This window comes from Liolophura sinensis, chromosome 9 (assembly GCF_032854445.1).
Source record: "Liolophura sinensis isolate JHLJ2023 chromosome 9, CUHK_Ljap_v2, whole genome shotgun sequence".
NCBI classification, from domain to species: domain Eukaryota; kingdom Metazoa; phylum Mollusca; class Polyplacophora; order Chitonida; family Chitonidae; genus Liolophura; species Liolophura sinensis.
Window position 1 is genome coordinate 9596026 of NC_088303.1, and position 13015 is coordinate 9609040.

Here is a 13015-nt window from a genome sequence, read left to right on the forward strand (position 1 = left end):
TAGCAGTGTACATTGTCAAACTTTTTGTTTTTTCTCTAAAAATTAAGTCTGAAAATCTTTCAGTTTTTATCTGTCTGTTGGTCAGTGTTGTCCTCAAAACTGTCTGTCCCACTTTACTGTTACAGGCTACTCTAATCTGAATGCTATTTTCAGAATGGTTTAATGTGAAACTTTTTTAAGTTAATTATTACTGATTTTTTCATTTGTTTGAAAATTTATGAAGTCCATATGTTTCCCTTTATGTCCGTATCTAAACATGAGGTGTATCCTATGAAACAGTTTTATGTGCCAAGGTAAATAATTTTATCGTTACATGCACATAATCCAGATTTTGGGCCTGTTTGCTGACAAACTGTTCTCTGTCATTTTCTGTAGCATTGTATTCAGCATACTCCACCATCGTATGCTAGGTGAAGTCCTGAGTACATGGTGAAACACCAAAAGACCATTCAGTCATCTACATGTACATGTAATTCATAGTTTATATGTAATGCATTGTGCAAAAGTGAAATAGAGTGGCTATATCAATAATTGTACTATGTTTTTCAGGTACTTCTGGCTTTAGAAAAAATTTCACAGATTCCTCAAGAAGATATAATGGATTTTTGTACAGTGTTGGTGACAACAGTAGCTAAAGGAGGAATGATTTAGCCCAGCCAGCAACGTTTGGACGTAGGTTGTATATGGTGACATGCACATAGGTAAGAGGTTGAGTTTGAACATCCACATTTAGGATATACTCCCACTATTCCTACATGCAGATGCATTATTGTGACATAGTTGGTATGTGTTACAATTTGTCCAAGGGCAGCGGGATGTGGCCAAGTGGTTAAGATGCTAGTCCTACAATTCCCAGAAGAAAGGATGTTAGATGTTCCCCTGCAGACATTCTTAGGGCATTGACGCAATGAATCAGTTAACAGCCGTAATGTTGCCGTGTAAGAGTACAAGCACAGTGGTATTATTCACCCAACATCTTCTTGTGGGAACATCTTCTTGTGGGAACATCTTCTTACTTATGAATATTTGTGCTGTTCCATTGTATTTGTAACGTATGAAGTATCAAAATATTGGTGGAACACGCTGTTAGTTTTCTTTGAAATATAGTAACAAAAGCACTCTCTTCATTTTAGTGATTGTGATAAGATATTAGATTTTTGTAAGCCGTTAAGAGATGTATTTAACTCATTGTTGTTTTAGTTATATTTTACAACATCAAAGACACTTGTGAGATGTAAAAATATTATATATGAGACCACACAGGGTTTCACAGTTATTCAGCATACGGCCCTCTGATAAATGCCACATATTAGGTTAATCTCAACCCAATGCATTGTTTCCGAGATAAAAAGTCCAATATTCTGTGATATAGTTTTGTGCCAAGCCAATCTGTGATACAAGCCATTTCCAGTTTATACAGTTGTACCAGCTGTATTGTAGTTATTGTTACATGTTGTTATGTAGAACTTATCCAGATGTTATGTAGAACTTATACAGATGTTTTGTATAACTTATTCTGATGTTATGTATAGCTTATTCCGATGTTATGTATAACTTATTCTGATGTTATGTATAACTTATTCTGATGTTATGTATAACTTATTCTAAAGTTATCAAATAGACTGAATTTACAAGATGATCAAAGGGCTTGCGTTATGTATTCTGAAACATTTTTTAACAGTGTACTGTGACTGGGTGAGATGGCTTGTCTTTTCTTGGTATATTGTGACGGAATGGAATGTCTTGTCTGGTGACAGTATACTGTGGCTGAGTGGGACGTCTTGTCTAGTGTCAGTATATTTTGTTGGGTATCATGTGGTGTTGTGACTGGATGGGGTGTCTTGTGTGGTCTCAGTGACCCATGACTGGGTGGGATGTTCTGTCTGCTGTCAGTATACTGTGACTGAGTGGGAAGTCTTGTCTGATCGTGTTATATTGTGACAGAGTGGGATGTATTTTCTGGTGTCAGTATACTGTAACAGAGTGGGATATATTTTCTGGTGCCATTATACTGTGACAGAGTGGGATGTCTTTGCTGGTGCCAGTATACTTTGACAGAGTAGGATGTCTTTCTGTTGTCAGTATACTGTGACTGGGTGGGATGTCTAATGTGGTAATAGTGTACTGTGACTGGGTGGGATGTCTAATGTGGTGATAGTGTACTGTGACTGGGTGGGATGTCTAATTTGGTGTCAGTATGCTGTGATTGGATGGGATGTCTAATGTGGTGTGGGTATACTGTGAGTGGATGGAATGTCTAATGTGGTGTGGGTGTACTGTGACTGTGCGAGATTCCTAATGTGGTGAAAGTGTACTGTGAATGGGTGGGATGTTTAATGTAGTGATAGTATACTGTGGCTGGGTGGGATGTCTTTTATGGTGTCAGTATACTGTGACTGGGTGGAATGTCAAATGGGGTGTCAGTATACTGTGACTAGGCAGGATGTCTAATGTGGTTATAGTATACTGTGATTGGGTGTTATGACGAAGGTGGTATCAGTACACTGTGACTGGGTGGGATGTGTTGTGTGGTGTCAGTATACTGTAATTGGGTATGATTTATTTGGTGTCAGTATACTGTGACTGGGTATGATTTATTTGGTGTCAGTATTCTGTGACAGGGTGGGATGTCTAATGTGGTGTGGGTATACTGTGAGTGGATGGAATGTTTAATGTGGTGTGGGTGTACTGTGACTGTGCGAGATTCCTAATGTGGTGAAAGTGTACTGTGAATGGGTGGGATGTTTAATGTAGTGATAGTATACTGTGGCTGGGTGGGATGTCTTTTATGGTGTCAGTATACTGTGACTGGGTGGAATGTCAAATGGGGTGTCAGTATACTGTGACTAGGCGGGATGTCTAATGTGGTTATAGTATACTGTGATTGGGTGTTATGACTAAGGTGGTGTCAGTACACTGTGACTGGGTGGGATGTCTTGTGTGGTGTCAGTATACTGTGACTGGGTATGATTTATTTGGTGTCAGTATTCTGTGACAGGGTGGGATGTCTTGTGTGGTGTCAGTGTACCATGACTGGGTGGGATGCCTTGTGTGGTGTCAGTATGCCATAAATGGATATGATTTATTTGGTGTCAGTATACTGTAACTGCGTATGATTTATTTGTTGTCAGTACACTGTGACTGGGTGGAATGTCTTGTGTGGTGTCAGTATACTGTGACTGGGTGGGATGTCTTGTGTGGTGTCAGTATACTGTGACTGGACAGGAATCTAATGTTGTGATAATTAAATGTGAATGGGTAGGATGTCTAATGTGGTCACAGTATACTGTGACTGGGCGGGATGTCTTGTGTTTTGTCAGTATACTGTGGCTGGGCAGAATGTCTAATGTGGTGATAGTGGAATGTGAATGGGTAGGATGTCTAATGTGGTCACAGGATACTGTGACTGGGCGGGATGTCTTGTGTTTTGTCAGTATACTGTGGCTGGGCAGAATGTCTAATGTGGTGATAGTGGAATGTGAATGGGTAGGATGTCTAATGTGGTCACAGGATACTGTGACTGGGCGGGATGTCTTGTGTTTTGTCAGTATACTGTGGCTGGGCAGAATGTCTAATGTGGTGATAGTGGAATGTGAATGGGTAGGATGTCTAATGTGGTCACAGGATACTGTGACTGGGTTGGATGTCCTGTGTCGTGTCAGTACACTGTGACTGGGTGGGATGTCTTGTGTGGTGTCAGTATACTGTGACTGGGCAGGATGTCCTATGTGGTGATAGTGGAATGTGACTGGGTGGGATGTCTAATGTGGTCACAGTATACTGTAACTGGGTATGATTTATTTGGTGTGATGTCAGTATACTCTAACAGAGTGAGATGTCTTTCTGGTAAACATACTGTGACTGGGTGGGATGTCTTGTGTTTTGTCAGTATACTGTGACTGGGTGGGATGCCTTTTTAAGGTTACCACGCCAAATTTACCAGGATATAAAGCTACATGTGCATATGGGGTGTGAATTAGGGATCAAAATATTTCTATATTTATTTGATTGGCTAACAAAATGTTGACTTTCGGGGTCTGGAGAGGTATGAGAAAAAAAAACTTATTTTTTACATGGCCTCATATACCGTGACAGCTGTTTTATAGCATGGTTATTGTTACATACAGTATTGCAAGCGTTCGCCTGAAAACCATGGTTGCCTATCAACAAAGAATCAGATATGTTTGTTTAGAAATACAGTTTTTCTTGTTCCAGATATAATATTGATTACGATGTAAACTCGACGGTTAGAAAACAGATGTGCACTATGTTCGTACTCCATTTGCTCATATATATCATCTTTTTCCTAACCGCTATATTTTGAGTTTTGTGTTACGATAGTAACCCTGAAAATCCATACTAATTCAGAACAATGCAATCCTGAGAGGACGCATTAACTAAAAATAAAATATTTTTTTATCAAGCAAAGCACGTGTATATAGTACTGGTAGCTCTTGTACGAATGCAGAATGAACGATCACAATTTACATCTGATCCGATATGTAGGATTAAAATTTTGTCAATGCAAGAAACTTAAAAGAAACTTAAACTACCTTTAAATATAAGCGCCAAGTCCGACATTCCTATACCATTCGTACATCTAATACGTACATCATCGGGTAAATGTAAATCTTGCATTTACGTGATGATGGATTGACTTCATTATTGCCGTTGAAACCACATACGACAAAGAATCTACAGCAGTATATAATACATTTAAATCTCCCTGGTATAGAATTTGTGCAGAGCTGTGTATTGCTTATTGTAGTCTGAGTATATTAGTTCAATTATATTCGAAGTATTATTTTAACTCTTTTTTTTAAATCATCAATAAACCAAAGCTGTCCCCAGTATTACCCTCGTACACAACTTACACCCGACCCAGATGGCTTGTGTTGCTGCCAGCAGTAATTCTCTGCAGACTTGACGCGCCAGTTATGGCGTGTTACTGAATGGTGTTGTTAACACTTAGAACTAATTACGTTGCCCTGGGTCGAAATAACACCATTTGAAGATTACGCAACCAGTTAATGGTATGGATGCCAATTTGCATATCTGAGTTGAGTGTTTCTTGTGCTTCCAAAACTCCGAAGACGGACTCTTTCTTCTATCTGCCTATTACGTGGAAAGAGTTCTGTTTTCAAAGGATTAGCTTTGGGATTAACCAAATTTTTAAGACGTAACGAAGAGCTGAGTGTGAATTCAAAGCTGAAATAACTATTTAGTCTTCCCAAAGGTGACATGTTGTACATGGAAGTATATGAAACTGTCTTCAACCATTACCATCTTGTGGTTCGTCATGTGTTTGAGAATGCTTTAAAGACAGGAAAACAATATGCCCAAATTTCTAATTTTCAGAACGACAAGTAAGCTGATTTAAACGTAGCTATTTTCCGTTACAGCTTTTTTGCCCATCACTCTCTTCAATGGATTCTCTCTACATTTAGCTGTTGCTTCTATTCGTACTTAATAATCATCATTTTGTAAGCCTGCCGTTTAGTTAAATATTTTGTCTCATACCTACATGGCCCATACCTACATACCTACATACCTACAGGCCCATATGCTTTGTAAGTCTTTAATTTACATGCCATATGTCGATTGGAGTCTTAATCATATTGTAGATCGTAACATTACCTTTTTCAGATTAATCGTTATTGGAGTTACAAATAACCTCACAATCTGGTCAAACAAAGAAATTCAGTGAGCTATACTAATTTGGTACGTATAGTAAAATCCCTGTATACTATTGGACAAATATAGCCAAAGATATGTTTCTTCGCTATTCACAACTGGTACAATATATGGATAACCTGCGTTGAAAAAGACATACTCTTATAGCGCATGTGCCGCGCTCTACGCTCGCTTTACATCACTCTCACCTCCAGACAAGTTTGACTTGTAGGCTTGAATGTGTAGGCCTAGCTTCACCACCGTCCTCGTGCGGAACTATTTAATCAGCATTCAGCAGTAAAACTGTTTCAGGTGTTGGTTAGAATCATGTTGTGCAAACTTTAGACACCGGTACAGAGAATGCATGTGTATAAAATATTATTTGATACAAAGGTTGAGACAGGTTTTATTTTTCGGACATTACTTCTTGCCTCATCAGCGTGACCCCAGTGACCTTGACGTTGTTCAAGACTTCTGTACAAATTTTGCGAGTGGTGGCTGTGATGTAGTGGTGATGGCGGTGATGTACAGCAAGCTTATGGAAAGACCGATGCGCTGTTAGGTGTAGGCCATGCCTTAAATCCCGTCCATTTTTGTACAGGCACACGCCAAACGCCGAAAACCTCTGGGTAAAAGCGGCCACCATTGAACAGCAGTGGCCATTGCTCACGCCGAATGAGACATATTTGATTTCTTTTACATCACTGATCCAGAAACGAACTGAACGCAGTGGTTAGTATGGAGGGGTGAGGAGGGAAATGTTATAACTATGCTGCCAGTGATATAGCGCTGTGGAGTTTAGCTCTCAATGAGCGGTACGGACCATTTATTAGAAATTGTTTACAGCGTGCGATGGTCTCCCTTTCCCTCTGTGTGGTCTCATTTAGTCATTAATATGATGGATCTAATGTAATCCATTTTATATTCAGGTCATTTTATGTTTATGACCTACATCAAGCACCAGTTTACACATCTTACCATATATAAAATCTTATCTTCCTCGTAGATAGCATCGACGTATGTAATGTTTTACCATGAGAGGCATTTCAAGAAAACCACATATACTTAGTTTTTCTAGCAGTAATCATTGGAAGATTCTGATTGAAACGCTCGACCTATTTGGTCACGAGATATTGTCTGCACGGAGGCTACACTTGCAGACCACCATAATCACGGAGTTTGTCACGGTAGCCTGTAGAACATACCTACTCGTTACGCTTTATAAGATCACAAAGTATTTTCTAGTTTGTTTAAACCTGATGACCTGTGTGCCAACGAGTCCAGGGAATTGATTTTGAGAGATACAGGCCAAAATTAAGAAGATGTAGAACGAAGAGCAACAAGTCTGCCTGCCCCATTTCCTGTCGATAGGGATCTGAGAGAGTGTCGCAAACTTGGCTATCTGTTGACATCATTGCCTACAGTGTACTTAGTTTGCATTCAGAGGACGTTCAGTAAGCCGCTCTGACAACGCCCAACTGTCCCATATGACAATTGTGAAGCCTACCGCGACAAACGCTATCCGATATATATCATGAACTCTTGTTAACTTTCAGATATCGCTTTGAAATGCCGATCATGTGTCCTTAAAACATAGAGGGCACCTATTACAGGCACAGGCAGGTACAGGAAGAGCCCATGGTGAATTATGTCCGATGATAGAATTATCTTTATATCTATCAAAGTCCAATTTGGTGACAAAAAGAAATTATGACAAATTTATAAATAAACGCAAAGCTATATGTATGTACGAAGGACGACTTTACGTTATCTAATGTGCGAACATGAAGTTATTGAGTGATTGAACAAAAAGGCTTAGAATATGCTGCTGTCTGTTAATCTACGTAAATGTATTATTTTTAAGTTCCAGCATCACCAACATCAAGTCCACCTATCAAGGTACTGAAGTCGTGGAGTAGGAAGCAGGGGTTTGAGGGTGTGGGTAATACCCCCTCCCCTTTCCTCCTTCCTTTTTTCAACCATTTTAGAAAAAAAAAATATAACAGAGGGAATAATCTTCAATGCTCGCTTCATTGTGACATTGAACTCATCAGAATCGATTGTTAAAGCATTTTTTTTCACCTACACATTCTTTGCTAAATCAGGACGTTTACATACCGGAAGCATTGCAAGAAAAGTGGTTAGTAGAAACCTTTTTGAACCCGTTTTCACACAAGTAATGGTTTTTTTAGTGAACACCATATCTAAACATGATGTTGGAGATTTCCAGCTTTCCAAATTGCTCCATTTATTTTGATCGGTTGATTTTTATTCCGCATATATGTAATAAATATTGTTCGGTGGAGCAGCACTACTGAATGAGTACTGGTAATCACTTTGCAATGCACAAAGAGTGTATTTCGGCTGCATTTATGTTGTCCGCAAAGTATATTTATTTATTTGATTGGTGTTTTACGCCGTACTCGAGAATATTTCACTTGTACAGTGGTGGCCAACATTTTGGTGTGAGAAAACCGGGCAGAGCCAGGCCGGAGAGGACGCCACCATGAACTGGACTTGAACCCACAGTGCATACTCCTTACAGCGCATGCGTTGCTCTCTGCCTTTTGCTTTACATCACTGCCACCACTAGACAAGCTTTACCTTTCATCGGTTTCCTTAGGTCTAGCCTCACAACTGGTGTTCTCGCATGGAAGTATTTAATCATCTTTCAGTAATAAAATTATTTCACGTGTTGGTTATAGAATCATGTTGTACATACTTTAGATACAGAGAATACATGTGTATGAAGTATTGTTAGAGACAAGGTCGAGACGGATTGTTTTGTTTTCTGACATCACTTCCTGCCTCATCACCGTGACACCAGTGACCTCGGCGTTGTTCAAGATTTCTGTACAAAATTTACTAGTGGTGGCAGTGATGTAAAGCGAAAGATAGAGACCATGCGCTGTAAAGGGTATGAGCACAGTGACCACATTGGTGAGAGACTTCTGGGTCATTGCGCTTCGCTGGCGTGTGAACCACCTCGACCACGAAGGCTCCCACCGCAGAGTGTATAAGGTGTAGTAGGCCTACGGAAAGCATGGAAGGTATCACGTATGATTAGATTTGTGCCAAAACAATCGCAAGCCCTCATGCGTTAGTTATATGAATTTCTTCAATTACAGCTATTTGTTCGCTTCTCTTCTAAGATTTGTAAATATTCCGGTTTTAAAGAAATGCCCTGCGTTGACTGGAATTTCCGACCACAGTTGAGGAGTGAGTGAAATGTTCATAAAAGTGCTGACAGTCGGATTCCGCAAACATGCAACTATGTCCTGTCTGTTGGCCACTAAATCAGATTGCTCTATGCGTCCTTTATAACAATGCGGTTTCTTTATTCCGGGTTACGTGAACTATTCCGTTGATGGCAATATAAGGGCTTTCGCTTTATTTTGTTTTCGCGCCTCCCAAACTTTACGATTATAAGATCAACAAAACCCAGTGCAACGGCACTGACGATTATTTGAAGCTGACACAATATTTATTTATTTGATTGATGTTTTACGCCGGACAAAACCAGGGGAAACCCACGACCATGCGCAGGTTGCTGACAGACCTTTCCATGTATGGCCGAAGAGGAAGCCAGCATGCATGAACTGGACTTGAATTCACTGCGACTGCATTGGTGAGAGACTCTTGGGTCATTGCATGCTAACCCCACCGGCCACGCCCCAAATAAAGAGTGAGTGTAGACTGTATAATAGCGAATGCATTACATGCACAGCTTGACATTTCTAATACCTTTTCATAGTACACCCCAATAGGACGTATTTTCATCGGCTTTATCTAATACGGAGTTTATCCCCAATATTCCTTCAGATGTTAGAAATGGTGTCGTCCAGTAGACAGTGTTCTTCTGGAATCAGGTTTCTGCCTTTAGGATGCACAGATAACAGTTTAGTTATCTTGTAAGACAAGAGAACAGAGGAACTGAAAACAACTTTGAAAACCCATAAAAGGTGTGCATGGGTTTCGGAGTTGACTTAGCTTGGCTTCAAATGGAGTTCCTGTTCGCGGAGTTATATATCGGAGAACGTCGTCCTTGTATAGGAAGATAGAAAGGTATCACTCCGCGGGCAACTTCCGGATTACCGGAAATGCACTGTGGGTGATATGTTGCCCAGTTGCATTGTGTAAAAACGACGTAATCGTCCTTCGTTGGTCTGAATACGACAAGAAAACCTTGTACAGATACAGGCAGACGATGAGTGAGGCAGGATTTCACTGCAGGCAATGCAAAGACAACACTTTCAAAGTGCACAAAAACATGTATACATGTTAATAGGCATCAGAGCTGGAAAAACAGCCGGTTGATTGCATATTTATCAGGCAGAGTATCGGGCGAGCCCTTGGATCGGTGGTCTTTAGCGAAATCGAAGCTTCCATGCACTCATTAGGCGGTCGAAATTCTGCATGTAAATGAATGTGGGGTCGCCCTTGACGCTCGTTCGTCTTATCGCTTTTTTGGCCCCCAAACCATTTAGATGATGTAACGAGTTGACGTAACATCATTGAGTCTAATTAGATAGCCAGCCCGTCCGCAAGGGCATTGGGGCGGCCAGCAATTTGAATAGCCCAATTATGCAATCTTGATTACCCAGGAAGGGTTAGTTGGGAGATGCCTGCCCAGTGTGTCTCTACAGTCAATCTTACTGGGAAGTAATTAAAGTGAAATAGCCACCGTTCTCCTATCTCTGTGTCAAGACGCTTGTCCCGGGTCACAGACGTCGTTTCCCATTCATTCTGTGTCGATCGTAATCACCATTTGACTTCTGGTCACTTAAGTACATTTACAGCAGACTGTCGGCCCAGGAACGACTCTTGTGGAAGAAGTACAGACTCTTGGAATTTGCAGTAGAGTCGACTACATGACGTCAGCTCCAACACATCGTCGCCAGGGGAAAAGCAAGCAAAAAAAAAAGCAAATTTCTTGTCATGTCAAACAAACAGGTAATTACTATAATTAAAGAAAACTAAAGACATCATGTGTCACAGAGCATCAAATATTTCCGGGCTTTCATCCATTGGAGAGTTTCTCCTATTGATGCTATTGACACAGGACATGTCACAGGAACCAAACTTGCGTATACATTGTTTCAAATAAAGATACGGTGACATCAGGACAAGAACGATGCGTTTTATGGTGATGTACTTTTTATCCCATATGTTTAAATGTTTCAGATATGTTTAAATCTTTCAAAATAGCGCATTTATTAAGATTAGTGTCTGTTAAATACATTAAAGGCGTTAAAAATATGTTTAGCCCGAATCAGCTTAAATTCAGAAAATCTTCGTACAATGAAGTTGTTATAAACACTTGCTGCACAGGGCCAGATTATAACATCATAAGACCAACATCAGATGTGAGACATGATTGATGTGTGATGAATAGCAAAGTCTCACCCTGTCCCATACTGTATCGACGAAGTTTTTGTGGGCAGTTTCTAAATATACAAATAACTTTTATGTTCGATCTAACTACACACCTAAACCGTGGATGGGCTGGATCCTTACTGGCTAGGCAGGGTACGGCACCGAGCGTTACACACTTCAGCCCTTTAGGGCTTGAGTCCTTATTGTCTCAGTAGGGTACGGCACCGGGCGTTACACACTTCAGCCCTTTAGGGCTTGAGTCCTTATTGTCTCAGTAGGGTACGGCACAGGGCATTACATACTTCTTCCCTTGACTTCTTGTCCTCACTGTCATAGTAGCGTATGGCACACTTAGTAATCACAGAATGACTAACGTACGACACCCGGCACTACACATTTGAGCCCTTTACCACATTTACTCCTCACTTGCTCCGTAGTGTGCGGCACCGGGCACAATACACCTAAACCTCATTGATACTTTTACTCTTCACCGGACCGTAGCGTACGACACCAGGCACTACACACCTTAACCCTTTGCAATCTTCACTACTAACTGGCTCTTTAGCGTACGGTATACTTGTTCCCTTAAGGGCTTGGATCCTGACTATCTCAGGATGAGTAACGTACAACACCGGGCACTACACACCTTAACCCTTTGGCAGCTTTATTCCTCACTAGCTCCATAGCGTACAACACCTGGTACAATACACCTTAACCCCATTGATACCTTTACTCTTCACTGGCCTGTAGAGTACGACACCAGGCACTACACACCTTAACCCTTTGCAATCTTCACACCTAACTGGCTCAGTAGCGTACGGCACCTTGCTCTACGCACCTTAACCCCTTGGGTGCTTTGATCCTTACTGGCTCAGTAGCATATGGCACTCGGCACTACACACTTTAACCCTTAACACCTTGAGTAATCACCAGATGAGTAACGTACGACACAAGGCACTACACACCTTAACCCCTTTACTCACTGGCTCCGTTGCGTACGGCACCCGGCACTACATACCTTAAGCTATTCAGTCCTCACTGATTCCGTAGCGTGCGGCACCCGGCACTACACACCTTAACCCTTTTACTCCTCAGTAGCTCTTAGCATACGGCACCTTAATCATTTGATACCATGAGTAATCACAGAAAGAAAAACGTCACAGGCACTATACACCTTAACCCCTTTGCTTATCACTGGCTCCGTGCGTACTGCAGCGGGCACTACACACCTTAACCATTTAGCACCTTGGGTAATCACAGGATGAGTAACATCACAGGCACTACACCGTTGAGATCCTGGCTGCACAATCCGCCGTCAACCATTATAGGTGCACCCATCAATAACTAAGAAAGTAAGAGAAAGTCGGTGTTCCACTGGAGTCAATTAAATAAATAAATAAGATGAATGGTTTAGAGAACAACATCGCGCGGAAGTGTCAAATTTAGCTGACGATCTCATGTTAAAAACAAAAGTAAATAAAGAAAGAAATAAGACCTATATGTATATCATGTTGAAATATGAAATAAAAAACAATGTCACGAAGGTTAAATTAATAAAAAAAATATCATTTACCACGCACATTGTCAGGCAGAACCCCTAACATATTTCTGACAAATGGCAATGCAGGATAATGAAATGAATGCGGCAGTGACTGCATTGATCAGTTCTGAGTGGAACGTGACTCAGTGATAAAAAGTGTGACGACAGTGGTCAGTGGGGCGATCTACGTGACTCACACTTGGATGGAGCGTGACTACAATGGTCAGTGGAGAACGGGACGTGAATCAGTGGTAAGGAGCATGACTGCATTGGTCATTTGGGAGAGGCCGTGATGAAAGTGGTAAGGAGCGTTACTTCATTGATCAGTGGCGCCCTGTACATGACTCACTGGGATGTAGCGTGACTAAGTGGTAAGGAGCGTGACTACATTGGTCAGTGGGCCCTGTATATGACTCACTGGTGTGT

The 13015-nt window shown here is 41.0% G+C and overlaps 1 protein-coding gene across 3 annotated transcripts in view; it reads left to right on the forward strand.

Annotated features, from left to right (window-relative positions):
* Positions 1-7423, forward strand: part of LOC135474798 (cyclin N-terminal domain-containing protein 1-like) — a 33360-nt gene extending 25937 nt beyond the window's left edge. For all 3 annotated transcript variants that reach the window (XM_064754395.1, XM_064754394.1, XM_064754396.1), the window contains one exon: positions 550-7423. In XM_064754395.1, the coding sequence (XP_064610465.1) occupies positions 550-651 (102 nt within the window). In that variant the 3' untranslated portion in view covers positions 652-7423. The remainder of the gene's footprint in view (positions 1-549) is intronic.
* The last annotated feature ends 5592 nt before the right edge of the window (positions 7424-13015 follow it).